Source organism: Budorcas taxicolor, chromosome 1 (assembly GCF_023091745.1).
Source record: "Budorcas taxicolor isolate Tak-1 chromosome 1, Takin1.1, whole genome shotgun sequence".
Taxonomy (NCBI): domain Eukaryota; kingdom Metazoa; phylum Chordata; class Mammalia; order Artiodactyla; family Bovidae; genus Budorcas; species Budorcas taxicolor.
The window spans coordinates 103,167,573-103,179,622 of record NC_068910.1 but is presented as its reverse complement, the minus strand read 5'-3'; the positions used below and the strand labels follow the sequence as shown (position 1 = coordinate 103,179,622).

Genomic DNA, 12,050 nt, shown 5'->3' with positions numbered 1-12,050 from the left:
AGCATTGGAAATCTTCCATTCTGTTAGAACAAGATGCCCAAAGACTATGCTTCTAATATACAAGTATCATTGGTCACTGTGTTGATGAATGATGAAGACCATGCTCCACAGTCCAAGGTATCCCTCATCTCAGCTCAAGAGCATGACAGAAGAGATGTTATTGATTTTTTTAATGTTTCTTTTAAAACACAACTCTTACTGCAAAAGTAACACTTTTTAAGGACTATTATCTGAATGATTTATACAAATTTGCAAAACATTATCAAATAATCTAAGCTTCCTTTTTCAATGACTTCACAAATCCGATTTTACTTGTCAAGTAGTGAGAAAAGAAAACCAGAAGCGGTCACTATTTTAAACATGATCGATTTCCTCTGAGGAAATGGGTGACATGATACATTACTGCAATAAGACGCTTATATTTTTGTTATAAATCAAACTCTTCAGTTCATGCTTTTGCATCTAAAAATTATGTAAACTTCTTTTGCACAAATGTGGCGCTTTCTAAAAAGACTATGTCTATATCACTTTCAGTATCTTTTCCCATTTTGTTTTCTTAATGTAGTTAAATAAAAATGAGGCAAAAGAATTTTATTATGTAGTGTGCACATACACAGTATGTTACTGAAATGACTAGTCTCAGAAATTATTTTGAGAAATGATAATAAAGGTATACTTTCAAATGGCACTTCACTACTAGAACTGGCTTGCTGCTGCTGCTGCTGCTGCTGCTGCTGCTAAGTCGCTTCAGTCCACTCAATTAATTATTCCTTATATCTTCATTCCACATTCTCATGATATGAAACATGTACAAGAGTTGTATATATCTTATATATTCATGTTGTATGAATTTAATAGAAGATTCTAAATTTTCTACCTCTGTATGGATAAACTGAAGAGTCCTCAATAAGTGTACAATGAATTAATATGGTTTGGGATTTCCTGCCATCACTATGCCTTCCAATAAGCTTTTCTTTTCTTTTTTTTTTTCCAGTTTTATAACACTAGAGGACTATTTTTTTGTTTTTTTTTTTACTTCCTCTTGGTTTTATTTTTTTTTTCGATTCTTACATGATAGTACACATGTTTCAATGCCATTCTCCCCCAATAAGCTTTTCATGCCAAAAAAAATCAGATTACTATTTTCTTGATTATGTATAATTATATACATGCATTAATTTTTTAAAAGAATTTCTAAAAAACTGTTAATACTACATATCTACTAATATTACTCCTTTTAAAAATTTAACATCAAGAAACTTTTAACTAAGATATTGATTTTCACTGAAGTATCACATTCATAAACAATAGGTGCAAGATTAATGTTTGGCTGTAGAATAATCAGTAATAGAGTATTGGGTTTTCAACAGCTAAAATTCTGAATATTATACATGTTGCCTATTTAATGTAAATATGAATGATTTCTGGTAAGTGAACAATAACCACGGAAGGCATAAAATATTTTTGAGCATCGTATCTGTCAGCAGACAAATGCAGAAACATACAAATCCAATCTTTGACAAAACAGTACAAACAAGAAGCTTTCCTTATTTGCCGCTTAACTGTCCTCACTTCTTTTCTCTCTTGAGTGCCATCTTCTGTCTCCAGTATCAGGCTAGGCAGTGTTTGCTTGCTTGCTTTCTAACTGTTCTTTGCAAATGCAAATAAGGATCTGTAACAGTCCTTTATAACTCTGACTAAAACTCATACACATCAATGTATTCACTCTCTTGCATGTGCTTGCATTTAAACCTATTCCTTATTGGAATAAAATGACTGCCTTTTATTAAAAGATGGTAAAGCAATAACTAGATGAGGAAGACTTGGGAGAAAAGAAGTTTCACTGTACGTGACATAGTGGTAAAAGAGCCATCTTTGATGAGAAAATTACTAGAGTTATTTTTCATTATTTGGAGGCAAGGGCAGGAAATAAAAGAGAGATTATGGCTGGCATTATCATTTTTTTCTTTATCTTTTTAACCTGCAAATTTGTAGATGTCAGGGAACAAGAACCATTATCTGTGACTACAGCATTGGTATTACGCTCTTTCCCCTTCAGCATCATAATCACAAAGCCAAGGGGCTCAGAGTTTCAACTGCTTCAAGTGGCTCTGAAACCTCTCAGGCAGACCAGCATCAGAGGCAATGAATGCAGAGTAGCTGCTCAAGGAAAAGAATGGGAGGGGGCTGATGTGATGGTCTTTCCCAATCACGTATAATTACATGAAAACCAACATTCACTGTGATTGCTATGTCAATTCTGCAGCCTATTAATATGTTACTAAACTGATGTGGTGCTGAAGCCATTTCCTTTAAGGAGTAAGACGATGGGAGAGAGGGGCAGACAATAAAGAAGAGCCTCAGCTTTTGTGGAACAAGGCTGTGTGGATATAAGGTTTACAAAGATGCATGATCTTTGTGATGATGATCAAAACATTATATGATGTCAAGGGAAATGTATTAAACATTTCTAAACAAACTAAAACCACGCTTGGGTTATGTAAAACTAATACTAATCAAAATAAATCGTGTGAATTGCTTTACATTTATGCCTAATTACCACGTAACACAATAATGATTGTGTGATTATTTTTGTCAGATTAATTTTTCTATAAATTTAATTACATGTATAAATTCTAAATATTCAGCCCTCAAAATTTAGTGCTTTTAAACAATTATTTACTGACCCCGCTCCCTCTTCTACATGCCAGATACCAAACTACATACTGGGAATAAAAACAAAACAATCCTTCCTCCCATGGGGCTTACAGTCTTGGAAAAAAAACAAGTATGAGGCAAATGTCAAACAGAAGAACTGACAATCGATGAACTTTTAAATGAAGGTAAAGACATGAAGGGAATACCAATGCCAGTCCTAGGGTATCAGGTAAGGCTTCAGTCCCTCAGAGCTGATCCCTGAAGACCCAGTAAAATTAGCCAAAAGAAAGAGGAGAATGAGTTAGTAATCCAACACAAGAAACAGGAAACTCACAGGCCTCAGAAATGAGACCCTGCAAGGTGAGTTTGAGAAACTGCTCAGCTGGAACACAGTGCAAGAAGAGTCCTGAGATAGTAAGGTTAATGAAATAAGAAGAGGCCTTGAATATCATGCTGCTGCTGCTAAGTCTCTTCAGTCGTGTCCGACTCTGTGTGACCCCACAGACGGCAGCCCACCAGGCTCCCCGGTCCCTGGGATTCTCCAGGCAAGAACACTGGAGTGGGTTGCCATTTCCTTCTCCAATACATGAAAGTGAAAAGTGAGAAGTGAAAGTGAAGTCGCTCAGTCATGTCCGACTTTTAGCGACCCTATGGACCGCAGCCTACCAGGCTCCTCCGTCCATGGGATTTTCCAGGCAAGAGTACTGGAGTGGGTTGCCACTGCCTTCTCCGGAATATCATACTAAGGAATTTGAAATCGTAACAGTAATGAGGAACCACTGCAGACTTCAAAAAGGAGAATGACATGATCAGATTTACGTTTCACATCAGATGCGGCTTTACTGTAGGGAGTGAAGTAGTAAAGCTCATACCTGGAGGTGAGCAGGGCAGTCAAAAGAAGCCAATTGCAATGATTTAGGTGACAGTTGCCAGGGGTTCAGGTTAGGCTATTAAGAACAGAAAGAAGTGAATGGGCTTGAGAAATATGTAACAGGTAGAACTGAAATGTCTTAGTGATTGATTAGGTATAAGAGAAAGAGGATTTGGGGATGGATTCCTGACTTAGTCAAATGCATGATGCTATGGTATCTCAGCAAAGCGGTCTATTACTGAGATAGAGAGGAGAGGAAAAGAGGCAGGTTGATGGGATTTCTATTTGATTTTTGTTGATTTTGACAGAGGAGAGGCACAGGAGAGCATTCGAAATTATGAGTTCCTCTAGGCAAATTCAGTTCTATGTGTCTGAGGAGAGTGATCTCTGATAGGTGATTGGATATAGAGGTGTGAGGCTAAGAAGAAAGACACGTATTTGGGAGACGGCATCCTGTATCAGCTGAAGCCATCAGATAAACAGAGAAGAGGGCCAACATCAGCAGCTCAAGGAAACCCAAAATTTATGAGATGACCTGATTAAGAGCCAATTAGGAAAATAAGTAGGAAAAAAGTCAGTAAAGCACATGATCACAAAAATCAGGGAAAGGAATATTTTAAGAAGGAACAAGTAGTCAACAAAGTCAAGTACAAAAGAAAATGCAGACTGGTATAGTCATTCACAATTCAATAATCTGTACCTATTAAAATGTCTGGTTCTTAATTCCATTTCTTGATATTTAATCAATAAAAATGTTATCCTGCTTATCCAATGAGACAAAGAATAGTTTATAGAAGTAAAAAAGAATGTAAATATCCAAAAACAGAGAATTAACTCAAATATTATAGACTAACCTTGTTGAATATGTCACAGAACTTGAAGAGAACAAAATAGATTTATGAGAAAAAGACTTTAACGAATGTTAAATACAAGAAGTAGCCAGTTTTAGAACAATGCATACATAATAACAAGTTATTTTTTAACATATTTCTCTATGCATATATAAGAAAAACTACAGAAAGAGTTGGAAGAGTATACACCAAAGTCCAATAGTCAACTCTGTGAAGAAAGCTGCTATTTTGTTGGGTCTCTGGTCAAGGAGACCTTTTGCTTCATTTGTATTTTTTTTTAATTTTTACAGTGAAAATGTTTCCATGTAACAGTTGCATAATAAAACACATTTTTTAAAATGCTATCAAGAGATCAAACAAAATTAAAATTGAGAAATAACAATTAATTTAATGGTTGTTTAGTAACTTTAATAAGCATAGATTTGGAAGAATACAGGGAATAGAGGTTACATTATAATGAATTGAGACAAAACAGAAGGAAAAGCAGTACACAGAATATAAAACAGGAAGTGTGGTATGGTACAGAAAGAAAAAGAAGTGAAAGAAGGATTTTTTATGAGAAGGAAGAAAAATGATATTCTCAGGCAGCCTCTCTGCTGAAAGGTTAAAAAAAAATTAGAGATAACAAAGCTAATAAGGCACCAAAAGACCTGGTGCCTGTTACAGCGTCAGGCATAACAACAGCAAAGTCTGGAATAACAAGAGTAACTTACTGAAGAGCCAGATCAAGGGAGTTTAGGTGAGAAAAAAAGATTTATTATGGTTGGATCTATGCAACATCCCAAAACTAATAACCAAAGACAAGAGAAAGGTGGAAAAGAATTCTCAAAATATCTTAGGGTTATAGCAAATGAAGGGCTGACATTGGAAGAATACAAATAAATAGTCTAATTGCAAGATGATAAATGTTTTAAGGACCGGCTGGTTGATGGTACCTGGAATGACCAGAATGAGCTGAGACATAATCCGGTACAAGAACAAGACTATTTATTAGTATTGGCTGTAACACTTAGGAAATGGTGTATATTCATTGCTGTGATGTATGTTGTCAGCAGGGCATATTAACTGTCACTCACTCTGCTTCAACATGTAAGAAGTAATGAGTGATAAAGCATCATTTAGGTATATTTAACATAGTCCAAGAATTTTGGTTCAGCATTAAACACTAGGAATTGCTTCGGATTAGGGTATAAATATAAATCTCTTTTGAAACCAAAGCAGGATGTCCCCAAATGGCTCTGTTCTGAAGAAACCAAGTCTCTCTCAGTGGTCATGCCTTTCTAGAAAAGTCTTAGATGGGAGATAAGTGCTAACAACAAACTAAAACTTCTTACTCACCCAGAACAATGTGTCCTTACTGAAAAAAAGAAAAAAAAAAAAATCCTGGTCCAAAGCTACTCCTACAGAGCGGCTATTCACATCCTGGTGAAAGAATAGGGTGATGAACCCTATGCTTTGGATGGTCCTGATAACCGAACAACTTTAAATCACAATAAAATCATTTGTGTCCTTTAAAAGACAATGCATAGCAACACTGGATTTCATTAAGCGGGAGGGCAGAGGTGACATTACAACATGAGACTCAAAAGGAAGAGACAGAATCTTCTGGGTGCAGACGTCAGAGAATTAATTATTGACACCTACATGGTAAATTCTCCGTTTGGGCACTGCTCTGTGTCATGTTTTGTCATGACTACTGAAATTATATTAGAAACCAAAATAAACTTTTGTATTAATAGCTCTCACCTTAAGAGTTCTATCTGTAGAAGAGGCAAATTTCTCCTCTGGCTTATCCTACAGGCAGCCTTCTGAGAATCAGAAGCGAACAACCAACTTCGATCATTTGAACATGGAGCATCAACTAACACCTATAGAAAAAAAGGACACATAAGGCAAGCATGCACTGAAAACATATCCTCAGACACAAAGTATACAGGGAAGCTACATAAATTGTGGCAAAAATTAGAAACTAAATAAGTAAATTTATTTTAAAACTAAAAATACACCTTGGTAAGTTGTTTACAACATTTCTTCACTAATACCTTACAAAAGAATTTCCTGTGACTTTCAGCATTTAGGTTTTTTTCAGTGGAAAAGGGGAATGAGAGGACTAAAAGTCTACTAATGTCTACTAACATTTCATATTCTTGTTGACTATAGCAAAAACTTTTATAAAAGTTACCCATTTCATTTTATTTTTTTAAGTTACTCATTTTAAACAGATGTTACTATATTCCTGAATTCTCAGCATTTATATTTAAGAACTAATAATTCAATTTCAGTTTACTGAAATGCTGTCTTTTTCTTCAACTGTCATACTCTGATACGAAATGTCACCGAATTAAAGCAATACAGTGCACAAGCTTGTGTACTGACTCAGATAATATCTGATCTCTTCCTGAGTATCTTTGAGGTACCTGGAAATAAAAAGCATTCAATAATCCCCAATCCCAATGTTACCGCTTCCTTTGAACATGCTGACCATCAAATAAAAACTGCTTCCATGCTCACTTTATCAGAATTTCCCAGGGTACTGAGAAATTGTATCCAGCTATGTCTGGAAGCAGATGGGAAATAACCACAACAAAGCAACATAACAGTAGTATCACTGGGAGTCTATCAGTCTGTCACAATGTAATAAAAGTACCTTGTCAAAGGTTTCAGGCTGGGCATCTCCCATTTCTCTGCCATCCAATTCAGACACTTTAATTACATTTACCAAAGGCTGTGGGATGAAAGATTCTAACGTCTGCCTCAGCCACCTCAATCTCAGACTATCGTATTCATTACAATGAAGATAACCTAAATATAAAGGAGTAAAAAGTTTAAAAAAAAAAAAAGAACACAATAGAATTGTTAAATTTCCGCTTTTGATCAAATAAACTTCAGAAATACATTGGTTCATCATAATTATACAGGAACAGGGCTGAGAGGTAAACATGATTGTCTTGTGTTTAAAGACTTAAGTACACTCACAAACACTACATAAAACATTTACCATAGTCATACCTACAGAGCCTCTCAGAAGCTCTCACCATTATTCATTCAAATTTAATTCTGAAGGTAAAAACCTTTAGAAAATTATAGATTCCTAAAGATATATTATACAACCAATACCTTAGACACAGTTCTCTCCTAACACTCTTAAGAGTAAATGATATATAAAGTTCCTTCCAGGTCAGAACACCTTGATTTTAAATAAAGGAAGGTATGTGGCATGTGGAAAAAAGCATGTAAAGTGTTAAGTGGCTTTATGATAAGAAAGGCATAGGCTCAAATTAAGAATGGTAAGACTCCGGAAACCTGACTCAGCTCTCCTACAGAGTCTCACTTTCCTTATCTGTAAAATGGGGACTATAATAGTGAAGGAGTTTAGAACACTCCACTCCAAAATATGCTGCTTTGGCATACTGATTATTTTGAGTAAAAAGCACTTGAATAACAGCAGATGTGGGAAGGGCATTGTGACCTATCTTTTTCTTCCTGAAAGCAGGAGATGAACTCCTATGTGAAACATACCCTCCCTATACCAAGAGGAAAGAATATTCTTATCACCAGAGATAGAGAGTCAAGGCCAAGAGAAAAATGCATGTATGCTTTACTCCTGTCATCCTGTCTTATGTCAGTCACTGCCAGAAGCCCTAATAGGATACAGGAGAAATTTTACTACCCCTGCCTTACGAAGTGGTTGTTAAGATGAAAGGCTACACCTTAAACTTATACAGTACTATATATATGTACATTGTATCTCATAATGAAACTAGAAGGAAGAAAAAAAAAAGACTAACTGTGATAGTTTGGTAACGTATCTAGCATGTGTGATGTGCTTAGTCGCTCAGTCATGTCTGACTCTGAGACCCCAGGGACTGTAGCCTGCCAGCCTCCTCTGTCCATGGAATTCTCCAGGCAAGAATACTGGAGTAGGTAGTTGTTCCCTTCTCCAGGGGATCTTCCCAACCCAGGGATCGAACTCAGGTCTCCCGCATTGCAGGCAGATTCTTTACCAGCTGAGCCACCAGGAAGCCCATATCTAGCATAGAACTGCAAAAGGAGTAACAAGAAATGTTCATAATGTTAGTGTTAGTTGCTCATTTGTGTCCGACTCTTTGCGAACCAACAGACTGTAGGCCGCCAGGCTCCTCTGTCCATGGAATTCTCCAGGCAAGAATACTGGAGTGGTGGGTTGCCATTCCCTTTTCCAGGGCATCTTCCCAACCCAGGGACTGAACCCGGGTCTCCTGCATTGCAGGCAGATTCTTTACCATCTGAGCCATTAGGGAAGCCCAGTTTTTTTTGGCACCAGTTCTTTTAGCATTGAACTGCAAAAGTAGTAACAAGAAATGTTCATAATGATTATTAACAATACATGTAGCAGTAGTGGCTTCCCTGGTGGCTCAGTTGGTAAAGTCTGCCTGTAATGTGTGAAACCTGGGTTTGATCCCTGGGTGGGGAAGATCCCCTGGAGAAGGAAATGGCAACCCACTCCAGCAGTATTCTTGTCTGGAGAATTCCATGGACAGAGGAGCCTGGTGGCCTATAGTCCATGGAGTCATAAAGAGTTGGACATGACTGAGTGACTAATTTTCACTTTCTTATAGTAGTAATTATTATCTTGAGTCCCTATTAAGGGCTAGGCACTGTTCTAAGACTTTACATGTAGTAACATATTTAATCCTCACAAACCTCAGGTAGATAATTTTATTATCATTTCTCTTTTACTGATAAGGAAACTGAGGCAAAGAGAGGTTAAGTAATTTGCTCAGGTTTACACAGTAGGAAACCAAGATACCTTGGTTCCAGAGCCTACCTACTTTTCAGCACCATGCCATGCTGCTTCTCAGAAATAGAAGGGATTTAGCACATTGTTCTCTAATAAAAAATTGTTTTGTTTTTCCTATAAATATATATTTATAAATATTTGTATATATTTATTATAGTAACATAAATTTCATATAACATTAAAGACAAGCATATTTTCAAATGCACAAAAGTATAAAGAACACCAAAAATTACCTAAAACTCAGCCTTCAGATAAGCATCATTTAACATTTTCATTAAATAATCCTACCATATCTCTTTATGTCTACACCTACATATAAAACCAATATAAATGGAATTATATATTTTTGTAGTGTCTTTTTTCCATCTTACTCTTTATCTCCCCACTGTCAACTGCCCAACCACCCATCAAAAGGAACCTATATTATCAACCTGATATACATATGCTTATATAATTATCTGCATATACAGAATTTTATTTACACACTTTTCTGCCTCCTGACTCTCCACGTCAATACTTCAAAGGCAATACCACCAACTCAATCAGCAGAGATGCGAATCACTTTTAAAGGCTAATGAATAGTATACAGACAAAAACGTGCCCTTTTTTATTCAACTATTGCCAATTTCGGGGCATTCACACAACTGTCATTAACAACAATATGCTTCTGAACTGTGGTGTTGGAGAAGACTCTTGAGAGTCCCTTGAACTGCAAGGAAATCCAACCAGTCCATCCTAAAGGAAATCAGCCCTGAATATTCATTGGAAGGACTGATGCTGAAGCTCAAACTCCAATACTTTGACCACCTGATGCGAAGAACTGAGTCATTTCATGGCTGCAGTCATTGTTCACAATGATTTTGGAGCCCAAGAAAATAAAATCTGTCACTGCTCCCATTTTCCCCCTTCTATTTGCCATGAAGTGGTGGGACTGGATGCCATGATCTTAGTTTTCTGAATGCTGAGTTTCAAGCCAGCTTTTTCAGTCTCCTCTTTCACCTCCATCAAGAGGCTTTTTAGTTCATTTTCTGCAATTAGAGTCGTATCATTTGTATATCTGAGGTTGTTGATATTTCTCCCAGCAATCTTGATTCCAGCTTGCGATTCCTCCAGCCTGGCACTTCGTATCATATATTCTGCATATAAGTTAAATAAGAAGGGTGACCCTATACAGTGCTGACATACTCCTTTCCCAATTTTGAACCAATCCATTGTTCCATGTCCAGCTCTAACTGTTGTTTCTTGACTCGCATACAGGTTTCTCAGAAGACAGGTAATGTGGTCTGATACTCCCATCTCTTCAAGAATTTTCTACAGTTTGTTGTGATTCACACAGTCAAAGGCTTTGAAATAGTCAATGAAGCAGATTTATTTCTGGAACTACTTTGCTTTCTCCATGATCCAACAAATGTTGGCAATTTGATCTCTGATTTCTCTGCCTCTTCAAAACCCATCTTGCACATCTTTAGTTCTCTGTTCCCAAAGTGCTGAAGCCTAGCTTGAAGGATTTTGAACTCAGAGGAGGGCATCAATTTAGGGAGTGGTTTCAGAAAGGAATAGAAAATCACCTGAAAGCTTCATTTGTACAGGTAGAACATTCTTTTTTATTTAGTCTACATTGTTTATTTTGAGTGGTTTTTGGAGGATTCACTAATGCAGCTTATGGATAGGTAGCTGAAAGCTTTTGTCTTAGCCTGAAATCACTAGAAAACAGCCTAAGACAAAAGTTTACATCACAGAATGGTATGATCCCAGGGAAGCAAGAGTGAGAAATAAAAAGAAGTAAATCATGCAAGGAGGGAGCACAAATGTAAGAGGGTTTATAATCAAGCTGGTTATGTCATTGTTCAGTTAAATTTCATTCCACTTTTCTTTTTTCTGGTTTAAATATCTTATATTCTATTTCTGTTTTTTTAGTGGTAACCCTAAAGCATTTAACATGCATATGTAAAAGAAAAACCTAAAATAAGTCAATCTACACCATTTTTCCTAAAAGATGCAAGAATCTCATAACATTTCCTCCTAAATAAGATGCTATTGCATTGTATATTGGCATTTATTTGTGCTTATATTTTTTAACTGTATAAAATGTTATTATCATTGTCTTCTATATCCAATGACTGTTAGATTTTCCCCATGTATTTCTCACTTTCTTCTTTCTTCAATTCTTTTTGTATTTTCCATTTTCCACCTAGGATGGCTTTTCCTTTTCCTTCAGACTTGCTGGTGACAAACTACACTCTTGCTCTCTGTCTAAAAGAAAAGTCTAATTCACTTTTTCTCTTCAAGGATATTTTGATGTATGAATTTCTGGACTGACAGTCATCTTTTCTTAGCACATTGAAAACATCATTCCTCTGAATGCCAGCTTCCATTATTACACTAAGAGGTCATTCCTCAGTCCAACTGTTGTCCTTTGAAGGTAAACTGTCTTCTCTGACTGCTATTAAGATTTTTATTTTCATAATTCTGCAACTTCACTATAATGGTCTACACTGGCTTAACTCTGGTTACAAAGTTTCAGAGGGTATGTCCACTCCTCCCCTACCACTAAAACTGAAAACAATCTTCCTTTCAGTTCTTTGGAGAGGACAATTTCTTCCTAGTTTACCTTATTGGAGGGAAAAGTATTTTGGAGTCTCAGGTTTGTACAAGTTAATCTCCTAATCGATGCTTTAATTGAGCAGGCTCTGGCTTCTTTTATCCACACATGTTCATGAAGCAGTAAATTTTCCAGGTGAAGCAAAAAAAAAAAAAAAGTGCTCTCAAGTGAAAACCCAGCTTCAATGCTCAATTTACCTCCCAGGTTCTCAAACTATTAACTTTCGGCCACTGAGTATTTGGAGAACATTGACAGACTTTAAAAAGATTTTGCTTTTCTTTAATATTA

General features: G+C 36.4%; 1 protein-coding gene across 1 annotated transcript in view; it reads right to left on the bottom strand.

The window, feature by feature from the left end:
* Nucleotides 1-12,050, bottom strand: part of NSUN3 (NOP2/Sun RNA methyltransferase 3) — a 60,233-nt gene that overhangs the window by 33,988 nt on the left and 14,195 nt on the right. Inside the window, exons 4-5 of the mRNA XM_052647264.1 lie at nt 7,028-7,182; nt 6,127-6,248 (exon numbers count right to left, since the gene is read on the bottom strand). Coding sequence (XP_052503224.1) covers nt 6,127-6,248; nt 7,028-7,182 — 277 coding nt within the window. The remainder of the gene's footprint in view (nt 1-6,126; nt 6,249-7,027; nt 7,183-12,050) is intronic.